At 41.4% G+C, this 13,021-nt stretch overlaps 1 protein-coding gene across 1 annotated transcript in view; it reads left to right on the forward strand.

Moving 5' to 3' along the window:
- Positions 1–13,021, forward strand: part of dnah5 (dynein, axonemal, heavy chain 5) — a 123,374-nt gene that overhangs the window by 78,484 nt on the left and 31,869 nt on the right. The window contains exons 53-60 of the mRNA XM_042346968.1: positions 727–958; positions 1,806–1,920; positions 4,970–5,146; positions 6,306–6,509; positions 7,769–7,948; positions 8,305–8,442; positions 10,044–10,179; positions 11,364–11,680. Of these exons, the coding sequence (XP_042202902.1) occupies positions 727–958; positions 1,806–1,920; positions 4,970–5,146; positions 6,306–6,509; positions 7,769–7,948; positions 8,305–8,442; positions 10,044–10,179; positions 11,364–11,680 (1,499 nt within the window). The remainder of the gene's footprint in view (positions 1–726; positions 959–1,805; positions 1,921–4,969; positions 5,147–6,305; positions 6,510–7,768; positions 7,949–8,304; positions 8,443–10,043; positions 10,180–11,363; positions 11,681–13,021) is intronic.

Raw genomic sequence — 13,021 nt, forward strand, 5'->3', positions numbered from 1 at the left:
AATTAAAAATATACCTTTGCATTTGATATAGTGCCTTTCATGTCAGGAGGACATCTCAAAACGCTTCACAGGATAAACTGTAATGTGTAGTGACTGTGTATTTGTAGATGAATGCTGTAGCCAGTTGCTCCATGCAATGCCCCACAAATGGAAGTGAAATGAATACGCAATTTGGGCGATTTTTGGCCATGAGAAACTCCCTTCTCTTTTCGAGTAGTTCCGTGGAATCTTTCATGTCCACTTGAACAGGCAGATGGGACCTCTGTTTCATCCAAAGGATGATGCTCCCAGCACTGTATTACCAACTGAGCCAGGCTAACATTGAATGATATCCTTAAAAAATTACTTCCAAATTAAGACTTGAATTTAAGAATTTTCCAACATTCTGCACAATCTTAAGTGTTTAAAATTTTGACCTTATGGCTAAGGCTCTGAGGAATTTCGGATCTTTGATTTCCCATCGCCTCACTCTCCACTTACACCACTGAGCCAATTCTCAATGTGAAACTGGCAAATATTAAAACATGCAGTTTACTTATTCAATTCTCTTTAATTTCTTAAAGGATCATTTCAATTGCTTACAAAACACACGGTCTACTGTGAAGTGCTTTGAGACGTCCTCCTGACATGAAAGGCACAACATGAAATGCAAGGACTATTTTCAACTAGAACTTTTTCAAAAGACTGTGTATGTAGATGACAAATTTGTGCCTTTTTTTTTAACAGTGTCTGAGCATTTCCTATCGTCTTACGACATTGACTGCACCACAGAGGTGAAGAGAGAGGTGGTTCAGTGTATGGGTTCCTTCCAGGATGGAGTGGCGGAGAAATGTGTGGATTATTTCCAGAGATACCGTCGATCTACCCACGTGACGCCTAAATCCTATCTCTCGTTCATCCAGGGATATAAGGCCATCTACAAAGAGAAACACTCTGAGGTTCAAACAATGGCCAACAGGTCAGTATTTAATAGAGTAGAATTTCTCGACCGAAATGAAATAACTTTTCTTGGAGATTCATATTTGAATCCTAGTTTCATCTAACATTCACACTCGATTTCTCTTATGCTTGTCAGTTGCCTTGGTTACTTGAGGGAAGAATGAATAGGAAGTAGACATGGAAAGTTTTATTTTATATACAGTTATATACTGGTTATGTGCACACCAATTATCTCCATCTCCACCTATCTATATTGGGTTCTGGAATGCGAGCCTGTGTAATGCACACACAATTTCTAGGGGCACAATTTAGTGGTGTTCTGTAAAATGTTTCACTACTTTGCACACAACTTCACAGCAGGCAAATAACTTTGTTTTCCGATAGCATAAAAGTAAGTATACAAGGTAGGGTTACAGTGACAGATCGAGATGGTCATAGAGAAAGGTAGAGAGAGAGGCAAAATAAGAGAGGAAGAAGGGGGCTATGAGAGAAAGAATGTCAGGAAGAAGGCCTGGCACAGTGAGGCACTACAGTGACTGTATAACTCCTGGTGCAATAATTTTTTAGTTAACTCTGGTGTCATTCTCTGGTGTCAATTTGTATTTTGCGTGATATCCAATTATCTGCACAGTTTGCTTATCCATAATGGGACTGGTCCCAGTTAGTGTGGATAATTATATTTCTTCTGTAGAATAGCCTTATAGTAAAACTCAAAGCAACACAAACATTTTCAGGTGTGAGTGTGTAACTCTTGAATTGTTTTCTTAGTTTGTTCATGTTTTTCAAAATAAAAAAGTCCTGAAAGGAGGCACTTCTGAGAAGTGTTTGCGGCTTGGCTGTACTGCTGTTTGTTTTTTGTACTGTAGAATGAACACTGGTCTGGAGAAGCTGAAGGAGGCTTCGGAATCAGTGGCAGCTCTCAGTAAAGAGCTGGAGGTGAAGGAGAGGGAACTACAGGTTGCCAATGAGAAGGCTGACATGGTGAGCATTTTTCCAGTGTATTACTTCTAGACAGTCTGGCTCAGTTGTAGCACTCTTGCCTCTGAGTCAGAAGATTGTGTGTTCAAGTTCCAAGTGTTACAATGTCGGAGGTGCCGTCCTTCGGATGAGACATTAAACCAAGTTCCTGGCTGCCTTTTTTGGAGGGGGCTCTAAAGAATGATTTTTTTAAAGAATGTGTGAGCACCTGCCAATGAAACCTCTGAGACATCAGGGAAAGTCAATTTTGATGGAGTTGTTATTAACTAAGGGTGAGTTCAGGCAATGCTGATTTTAACATTGAATGTTACATTTTTCACTTCTCTTTATCAATTTCTTTTCTGTTTTTTATAAGTTAATGTGAATTTAATAAATTTTTTAGAATTGCTCACCACAGTAATAACAATCCTTGCTTTTAATATAAAGTTATATTAAGTGACTTTGGTTATGTTCCTTTGTAAACCGAGGTCTCGTCTATCTGTTTAGATGGACGTTAAAGATCCCATGGCATTATTTGAAAAGTGAAGTGAGTTTCTCAATCTTGATGCCTTGGCCAATAATCTGCCAAATAAAAATGGTCATTCACTCGATCCATTGCTGTTTGTGGGACGTTGCTGTGCGCAGTTGTGCTGCCATGTTTGCCTACAATTAAACAATCACTCAATTTCACAGTAAATGTTATGAAATACTTTGAGACGTGCTTCCAACATCATAAGGTGCTATACCAAATGCAAATATTATTATTGTCATGGGAAAAATACCAAATTCAGCAGAACAACAACAACAATAACAAGATTACATTTGTATAGTGCCTTTCACGATGGGAGGACGTCCCAAGGCGCTGGACAGAGTACAGCATTTCAGACCCGAGCTGGGGTTGGGGGGGGAGGGGAGGGGAAGGGGGGTGGCCGATGGCATGGTCGAAGAGGAGGGTCTTGAGGCAGGACTTGAAGAGGCTAAGGAGGGGGCGAGGCAGAGTGATTGGGGGATGGAATTTCAGAGGTTGGGGGCAGAGTGGCTGAAGGCTCTCCCACCAATAGTGGGGTGGGTGGGTCGGGGGACGTGGAACAGGCCAGAGCCGGCTGAGCGGAGGGAATGGTGGGTTGGTAAGCGATTAGGAGGTCGCAGAGGTAGGGTGGGGCGAGGCCATGGAGGGCTTTTTATGTGTGGACCAGGATCTTGAACTGGATCCTCTGAAGGATAGAAAGCCAATGGAGTCGGGCGAGAGTGGGGGAGATGGGGTCACGGAGTTTGGTGCAGGAGAGGACACGGGCTGCAGAGTTCTGGATTATCTGCAGCCTGTGGAGGGAGGAGTTGGGAAGGCCGACAAGCAGGGCATTTGCATAGTTGAGCCTGGAGGTGATGAAGGCGTGAACAAGTGTTTCAGCGGCCTGAGGCGTGAGGTAGTGGCGGAGTCGGGCGATGTTACTGAGGTGAGGGAAGGCAGAGCAGCATATGGAAGATGACCCCATGTCTGCGGATGATGTCACCAAGGGGGAGCATGTAGATATTAAAGAGGAGAGGGCCAAGGACAGAGCCCTGGGGGATGCCAGACGTGACAGTGCGGGGACTGGAGGAGAAACCGTTAGAGGCAACAAAGTGGAGACGCTGAGAGAGATAGGAATCGAACCAGGCAAGGGCAGTCCTGTGAAGATTGAGTAAAGCGGAAAGGTGGTGTATGAGGATGGAGTGGTCAACAATGTTGAAGGTGGCAGAGAGGTCGAGGAGGACAAGGAGGCAGAGGGAGCCCTGATCACAGATGTTCAGAATGTCAGTTCAGAAGAGGGAGTGCAGCATGAATAATAGTGGGTTTGTACAGCATGACCAAAAAATTTTATTTTTCAGCTATCCTATTATCTGAAAAAATATCATAATATGTTTAAGACTTATCTTTAAAAAATAGTTGCTACCACTGAGGTCATTTCATTATCTGAGTCTTAGGACCTCTATTCTGATTATTAAAGGGACAACTTGCCACAAAGTGCAGGGACTTTGATAATATCTGTTTCTAATGGACAAAATCAGATATATTGGTCATTTTATTGTGGCAGAATCCATGAATTCTATTAAAATGACTTAGATGTTTGAAAATAAATGAAACAATTAACAGGAGAAAGCAGGAGAATGGGGTTAGATGTGGAGAATTTTTTTTTCAGATTTGATGGACTGATTCGCTTGTTTCTGTACAATAACATTCTGCGAGGATTCTTCACTCTGGTACTCATTATTGAATGGATCCATAAATAGGCTGATTAGATTGCCTGCAATCTGATCCTCTTCCTCCCTCCTCTGCCCGTAATATTGCTGTAGGATATTTGAATGATTTGAATGATATTTGAATGATTTGAAGACAGCAGCAATAATCATCCACCAGCAATTGGGAGTCTTCCATCAGACCAGCCACGTGATGGCATATACACGTTCTATCTTTTGCTTCATGTAGGCGGCCATTGTATGTTAATGAGAATGGGCATCCCACTGTGCTGAGTTAGCTGATCTCAGTAAAGGCAATGCAATTGTCATCAGAAACTCCTTACTTTAGGAAGTTGAGGTTTGGGCACTCTCCTGATCACTGTCCAGGAATCCCTACAGGATCGGTGTATTTCACATGAGGATGGGATTTAGTTTGGCTGTGATGTTTGCTAACAGCTTTTGGACATTAAAAAAAACTCCATCGTTTCTTGGATGAAGTGCTGACAAAAATCAGAGATTTGGATAAAGAAAATTATTTGGCCAATTTGATCTCAGTCTTCAAGAATACCCACCTTATTTTCATCCATTATTAACAACAAGCTGTTTTTTAAACAAGTCCATTATCATGTCCTCAACCATCCTTCCTGGTAATCTGTTCCTGACATTAATTACCGTATTGATAAAGAAATACATCCCATCATACATCCTGAAATTGCCTTCTGCAAACTTGAATGTGTGCTCTCTTGTTGTGATGTCCAGTCAGATGATGATTTCTGAGATTGGATTTAAGTTTAGTGTTCAACTTCAAAATAGTTAGATAAAAATCCTATTTCATGTGGCTTTTAATTCTGGTTTTCAGGTGCTGAAAGAAGTGACTGTGAAGGCTCAAGCAGCTGAAAAGGTAAAGATAGAGGTTCAGAAGGTGAAGGACAAGGCTCAGGCCATTGTTGACAGTATATCAGCAGACAAGGCCATTGCTGAAGAGAAACTGGAGGCTGCAAAACCCGCACTAGAGGAAGCCGAGGCAGCTCTTCAGGCGAGTATTTGGTTTTGTGATGGCAGATAGATTTTCTGAACCCAGCAAATAAATACTCTGTTTTATGGATCTTATAAATACCACTGAACTATGCAATTTGTTGACCCAAAATGGCTACTGAGGTTGAGATCCTACCAACATTTAAAAGGGAATTGGATAAACATTTGAACTGGAAGAAATAAAAAGTTCAGGAAAAGAGCAGGGAATTGGGATCGGAGCAGTTGGATGAGCTAGCACAAGCATAGGCTCAATTGACTGAATGGTCTCACCCTATGCTGGAATTTCTATGATACTGATGGTTACATGTACCTACCTCTCCATCAGTAGGATAAATTTTTTGAGCAACATTTCCATATTTTCTGTTATTTAAGGGATCTGGGTGGACTGTTAGTTAACTGCAGTCAGAACCTGTTATAACGGGGCCTAATATAGCGCAATTCTGTTTATAGCACGAATATACTGTGGAAACCCACTTTTTTAGCAGAGTTGACAACATGATTTAGAAACTTTAATTTTGAAAAACTTGAGAGAAACTCATCAGTAGTTTATTTAAGACTTGTTACCAAGGATCCCTTGGTTTTCGTGAATTGAAAAAATGAAGTATTAGAAAAATAGTTTGCCCCAATGGCATAAACTGATTAAAAGAAAAGTTGAAAGAAGCCACAAAGAGAACAATGAAAGCTGTGTACAGCAAGATGAAAAATAGTCAATATTAATTTAGTTTTTAGTTCAACTAGGAAAGTTGTGACTATCCTAATTCTCTAAATAAATGTTTAGATAATTTCTAGTTTAAACTAAAATATCCAGAGACTTGGAAAATGTAGTCTTAGCCTAAAGACTATTTTGTTTTAAAATGTAGGATTTGCAGAATTTTAGAAAACTATTAGATTAAATTGGGAGCCAGTTTTCCCCAGCAGTACCAATAAGGAACAATAAAAAACGGTTTCCAGATTGGGATTGAAATTAAAACTCTTCCAAAATTCTGCACAGTTTTAAATTTGAAGGAAATGGTTCTAAGTGTATGACCATAATGATTTGGTGCCGCTGATGAGGGGGTGGTGGGGGAGGGGGCGAAAGCATGGTCGAAAAGAGAGGTCATAAGGCATACACTTCCTTTACTTACCTCCTCCTCCCCCCCCCCACCCCTTTTTTCCTACAGACCATTAAGCCTTCCGATATTGCAACTGTCCGCACCCTGGGCAGGCCACCTCACCTCATCATGCGAATCATGGACTGCGTACTACTGCTTTTCCAGAGGAGAGTGAACACTGTGAAATTCGATGCTGAGAAGAATTGCCCCACACCTTCCTGGCAAGAATCACTGAAGCTAATGACCGCAGGAAACTTTTTGGCAAATCTCCAGGTAGTTGAAGGATCAGTTTTCCAGCATTTTTGCTTCTGCTTTTTGCCAATTATGTGGTATAATACTACTACTACTACTACTAATAATAATGATGTTCCCCACTTCAGCTTCACTGTGACACGCCTTGTGCACGTGAGTGAGACAAGAATGTGTTATGGGCCTCTGGGTGTCCCAGTGATACTGGGTACAAGTTGTTGAGCAGTCTAAAATACAATGGGATGTCTAAATGTCCACATTTTTCTAGATGGCTAGAAAAAGAGATCATTTCTATGGTTACAAACTTTTAAGAAATGCATGATTTTTTTGTTCTCATTGTCTTCATTTAAATGTACACCGTTCAGTTACTGAACTATATTGTTGCTCCTCTGAAGAGGAATGGTTGCTTGGAGTAAGTAAAATGTTGAAATATGTAAAGTGAATTTACTGAGATGACAGGGTGTATAATTCCTGGGGCTGATTTGATAAGTGAGTCATGTAGCTAGCCAACATCATAAATTGAGTTCTTTACACCATTAATTCTAAATTGCAGCTGTTATGTTCATGTGTTCAACAAACGTGGTTTATTACAAAATGTATACAGCATCAATTAAAATTTTCCCATAGGCACATTTATGATGTAATAAATGACCATCATAATGCAGCTTGTTCATTCCCAGAAACGATAAAATTAAAGTTTTGTTGTTGACATTTTTTAGCTCCAGATATTGAGCTCTTTATTAAAGCTGTCTTGATGATCTCTTAATCAATAGGAAAATCATTAACAGCTACTGGTGCTATTCCGGGAGAGATGTAAACCATGCTAGCCAACTCATTCCTTTCCCCACTGGGACTTATTGGTGTTTAAATGCACACCAGACAAGTTTGCAATAACAACAAATTTACATTTATACAGTACATTACACATTAGAGAATGTCCCAAGGGCTGTTTGCTTCCTAAGAAGGCACAAGGATCTGGTTATTCTCCGTAACCAATGATAATAATGGACATGGGCTGTGGAACAACTGCAGGAGAATGAAGAAACAAGCCAATTGAAATAGGACGAAGAGACCAAATTGTGCTGAGTAACAAATCAAACCGAGGTACAACAGGCACAATGGAAAGATGATTGAACAATATTTTTTGCTGCAACCAATCATATTTTTAGATTAATTTACATTGTGTTGTTGGATTTAAAAAAAGCAACTGCATTTACAAGTGAATTAAAAACTGGCACAAGAAGAGTTCCAGGCACATTAACCACATTATTTTACTGTCCTAGCAATTTCCTAAAGACTCAATAAACGAGGAGGTTGTGGATTTGCTCCAGCCTTACTTTGAAATGCCGGACTACAACATTGAAACAGCCAAGAGAGTCTGTGGCAACGTGGCAGGACTCTGTTCGTGGACCAAGGCTATGGCTTCATTCTTTTCCATTAACAAGGAAGTGTTGCCATTAAAGGTACAGTAATGTGAAAGCATTTGACTGATCAATGCATAACAACAAGTGCGATATTATTTTATAGCTAAGACTGTAAAAAGTAACCTTTGTTGATTTTCCAACATTTCTAATTGGTTAATAACAACAGAAGTCGCTGGGAACACGCAGCAGGTCAGGCAGCATCTATAGAGAGAGGAAAATTAGTTAATGTTTTAGGTTGATGACCTTTTGTCAGACCTTTCAACCATTTCTAATTGGTTGCTGCATTTACCTTCAAAATACACAGTCACTTACTGTAAAATCCTATAAAGCACTTTCAGATATCTTGATAACACATTATACCAGATGCAAAGATTATTATATTCTGTTTCTTTCAGGCGAATTTGGTAATTCAAGAAAACCGCCTGGAGATAGCCATGTTAGATCTCCAAAAAGCACAGGCAGAGCTGGATGACAAACAGGCAGAGCTGGATGTTGTACAGGCAGCATACGAGAAGGCCATAATGGAGAAACAAGTGAGTATTAACCAATTATCACCCAACAAACCACTTTGTTTCACAATTACATGCACACTGTTTCAGTTGAGAAGAGGTGCTATAATTATATGAGACAGAAGTGGGATGGAGATTGGGGGAAAGAGAAATTCTTGCATTTTATAAATGCTATATGAAGCTGATAGCCATGATACTTGCTCCACTGTTATAGGTGTCTCTTGATTTTAGGATGACAGAAACCATAAATAATAAAAAATGACTGACGCACAAACAATAAATTTAACCAAGAAAACAACTGGAGAATAATTACGGAAAATAAACCCTCGCCCGACCTGAGACAACACAAGTAGACACATGTAGGCTGCGTCACCATGTTAACAGAAGCATATTCACTATAATTTTCTGCTTCCTAGCATCTTAATTTAATTGTCTAAAAAGTCTCTGTGCACCCTCCTCGCTCCTTTGCCTTACCTGCCACAGCACCTGATTATTGTCATTGTAGCCCAGGATTTACTTAGAGTAAGCTTCTTTCCAGTTATTTCCAAATTTATTTTGGAAATCTAATTCTCTTTTACCCAGTTGACCAAAATAAATACATTTGTTGTGCATTTATTTATTTATGCCCTTCTGCTCAATCCCCTTCTCTTCAGACAGAGTCTTGCAGAAGAAGTACCTGCTAATGGAGATGCATATATTTGTGCTTTGTGATGCTTTGTTACAGATTCAGTGCTTTAATTTTCACATTGAATCTGTCACTAAACAACGGAGTTTCAGTCAATAATTATTGACTTGTTTCATGTCTAGACAGCGTTGGGACAATGGATGGATCTGCAGGAGACTTTCTGTTCTGTTTCACAAACAATAATTGGCCGCCTTTTGCCCACAAAATATACAGTCAATCCACTTTACAATATATTCTGTGAAGTGCTTTGAGACGTCTCAATGACGTGATAAGGCACTATATCAAATGAAAAGATTATTAATACATTATTATAGGATATTTTCAAAAAATATTGCCTGTCCCCTTGGATTTGGAGCAAGCAAAGAAGTAGTATCTGAAGCTGCTCACAGGATCCTGCAATGGGGAATGTTACTCTGTGGGCCAGCCTGACTGGCTCACTCGCACCTTTGAGTCAGAATTGTGGGTTCAAGTGCCATGTCGGAATTTGGAATTCATAAGGCAGTGCGTTGTCTTTTGGATGCGACGTTAAACTGAGGCCATGTCTTCATCTTCAGGTGGATTAAAGACCCTGTGGCATCTGTGTCCTGGCTAATGTTTCTCAAAATAAAATTTGTCATTCACTTTGTGGCTCTTTGTGGGACATTGCTGTGTGCAAAATGGCTGCCACATTCACTCACAAAATACACAGTTGCTATAATTTGCAGTATATCCTGTGAAGTGTTTTGGGAGGTCCTCCTGACATGAAAGATGCTCTACCAAATGTAAGGATTATTATTAAAAGAACAATCAACTATCTATAACTAAGTGCTCCAAGGATCACTGCCTTGTTTCACCAGGTCTTTAAGTGTGAAAATTCATGATACACTATGATGCATGATTATTATTTTTATTATTATACATGCTGCTGTTGTTCAGAAGCTTCTGGGTTTCTTGTTCTCAGACACTGCTGGAAGATGCTGAGCGCTGCCGACACAAGATGCAGACTGCATCCTCCCTGATCAGTGGGCTGGCAGGTGAAAAGGAACGATGGACTGAACAGAGCAAGGAATTTTCAGCACAAACCAAACGTCTTGTAGGTGGGTAAAAGGCAAAATACTGCAGATGCTGCAAAAATGAAATTAAAACAGAAGTCGCTGGGAACACTCAGCAGGTCAGGCAGCATCTATGGAGAGACGAAAGTGCGATAGCGTTTCAGGTCGATGACCTTTCGTCAGAGACAATAGTACTAATAATCCTTGCATTTGATGTAATGCCTTTTATGTTAGGAATACATACCAAAGTGCTTCATATTCGTATTCGTTTTGCACACAAATATACAGTAAATTCACTTTACAGTATATTCTGTGAGGCGCTTTGAGACGTCTAGAAGACGTGTAAAGCACTATATCAAATGCAAGGATTATTATTTATTATATGATTTCACGTGAAGTGTAGTGACTGTGTAACTTCTAGACGAACATGGCAGCCAATTTGCATACAGCAGTGTCCCACAAAAAGCTGCTGTTTTACTTGAAAAGGTAGGCAGGATTTCAGTTTAACATCTCATCACCAACAATCGAACACACAACTCAGGACTGCATTTGGATGTCAGCATAAACTGACTTCAAAGTTCCAATGTGGAGATTGAACCCACAACTTTATGACTTAGAGGCAAGGGTTGGGCAGAGTTGGGCAGCTGAGTTGGGCAGACACACAATGTGCAATTAATGTTTCCAGCATCACAGATAACTTTGCTCTTGTGGAACCCATCAAGAGTTATTGTCGAGCAGAATGATTCAGTAAATCTCTACTAGATTATCAATGTAATTTCATAATGAATGAATAGAATTGTTATTATTAATAGTTATTGTTTGTTTACAGCTGCTTGATCATATCTTTGTGCAATTTATAATATCCTTAGGGTTTTTTCCCATTACACCACTTGTGTGTTGCTGAGTTTTAACTTGATTCACAGGCAGTCACATATAATAAAACCTGTCTTTATCACCACTTGGACTGGCCAAAGTAGCCTTTATATAAGGGTGGCCTCTGACTAAGAGTTTGTTGGTGTGTGAACCAGGCTGTCCAGGGTGGTTGTTGCCGAATGGAGGTAGTTGCTTGAACATGTTGGACTGTAATCTAATTCAATGACTATGGAGCAGTCTCATTATTCCTTGTCCTGTAAGAAGTTTTACCCATCAGGTGCTTGTCACTGTGCTGTGTAAATGTGAGTGTGGTATTGCAATGTTGACGCTCTGCTGGTTTTGACTTTCTGTTTCAGGTGATGTGTTGTTAGCCACCGCTTTCCTGTCATATTCAGGCCCCTTCAACCAGGAGTTCCGTAATTTGTTGCTGAGAGACTGGCAAAAGGAAATGAAAACACGTAAAATTCCCTTTGCCAATAACCTGAACCTCACAGAAATGTTAATTGACGTCCCGACAATTGGTGAATGGAACCTGCAAGGCTTACCGAACGATGAGCTGTCGATACAGAATGGAATCATTGTTACCAAAGCAGCTCGGTACCCTTTGCTGATTGATCCACAAAATCAGGGCAAGATATGGATAAAAAACAAAGAGGCGAAGAAGGAACTCCAGGTATTCTCAGCTTAATCATTATTCTCTACTCTCTGGTGGGCTCCATAGTGTTAATTGATGTGCTAGTAACTCTAACTTCTGTATACAGTGAACCAATAACAAGGTGTTACATAGTTCCATTGAATGATATTACATGGAAACAGGCCATTCAGTTCAACTAGTCCATACTCCACATAACCCCCACCATTCCTATTCCCTTGTCTTACATTCCTCTGTTGCCCTCTTAAATACAAATCTAAAATTACATTTGTAAAGCGCCTTTCACATTGGGAGGACGTGCCAAGGCACAGAACAGTCCGGGATTAGGGATTAGGATCCAAGCTGGGGTGTGGGATTGGGATCAGGGAGGGTGGAGGGCAGAGAGGGTAGGAGGGTGGCCGAAGGCAGGGTCAAAGAGGAGGGTCTTGAGGCGTGCTCTGAAGGAGGCAGGGGAGGAAACGAGGCAAAGGGAATGTGGGATGGAGTTCCAGAGGGTGGGGCAGAGAGGCGGCTGAATGCTCAACTGCCAATGGTGGGCCGGGCCGAGAGAAGGACATGGAGCAGCCCGGAGCCTGCTGAGTGGAGTGAGTGGACAGGTTGATAAGGGGTTAGCAAGTCAGAGAGGTAGGAGCAGACATGGCCGTGGAGGGTCTTGAAAGTGAGGACAAGGATTTTGAACTCGATCCTCTGAGAGATGGGGAGCCAGTGGAACTGGGCAAGGGTGGAGGTGATGAGGTCACAGAGCCTGATGTGGGAGAGCACACAAGCTGCAGAGTTCTGGATGAGCTGCAACTTGTGGAGGGAAGAGTTGGGAAGGCCGACAAGCAGGGCATTGGCATAGTCGAGACTGGTTGTAATGAAGGCATGTATGAGGGTTTCGGCAGCCTGAGGGGTGGGGCAGTGGCAGAGTCGGGCAACGTTGCGGAGCTGGGGAAGGCAAAGCGAGTCATGGCACAGATGTGGGGGAGAAAGGACAGTTGAGGGTCAAACAAGACGCCTAGGTTCCTGACTGGCTTGGTGAGGTGAAGCGTGCATCCTTGTTTGCTGATGCTACCAGTGCCTGAGTTGCGGAGGCGCTGGCGCGAGACAATCTGGAGAGCCTCGGTCTTGCTGACATTCAAATGTAGAAAGTTGGCTCTCATCCAAGACTTGATATCTGGCAGACAGTCTGTCAGGACATCAGTGGTTTTGGAGTCGTTGGTGGAGGCAGAGAAGAGTTGGGTGTCATGTCATGTGGAAGTTGACCCCATGTCTGCGGATGATGTTACCAAGAGGGAGCATGTACAGGTTGAAGATGAGAGGACCAAGGACAGAGGAACACCGCACAAGACGGTGTGGGGGCTGGAGGAGAAGCTGGTTGTG

This window comes from Callorhinchus milii, unplaced genomic scaffold (genome assembly GCF_018977255.1).
Source record: "Callorhinchus milii isolate IMCB2004 unplaced genomic scaffold, IMCB_Cmil_1.0 Scaffold2, whole genome shotgun sequence".
Classification (NCBI taxonomy): domain Eukaryota; kingdom Metazoa; phylum Chordata; class Chondrichthyes; order Chimaeriformes; family Callorhinchidae; genus Callorhinchus; species Callorhinchus milii.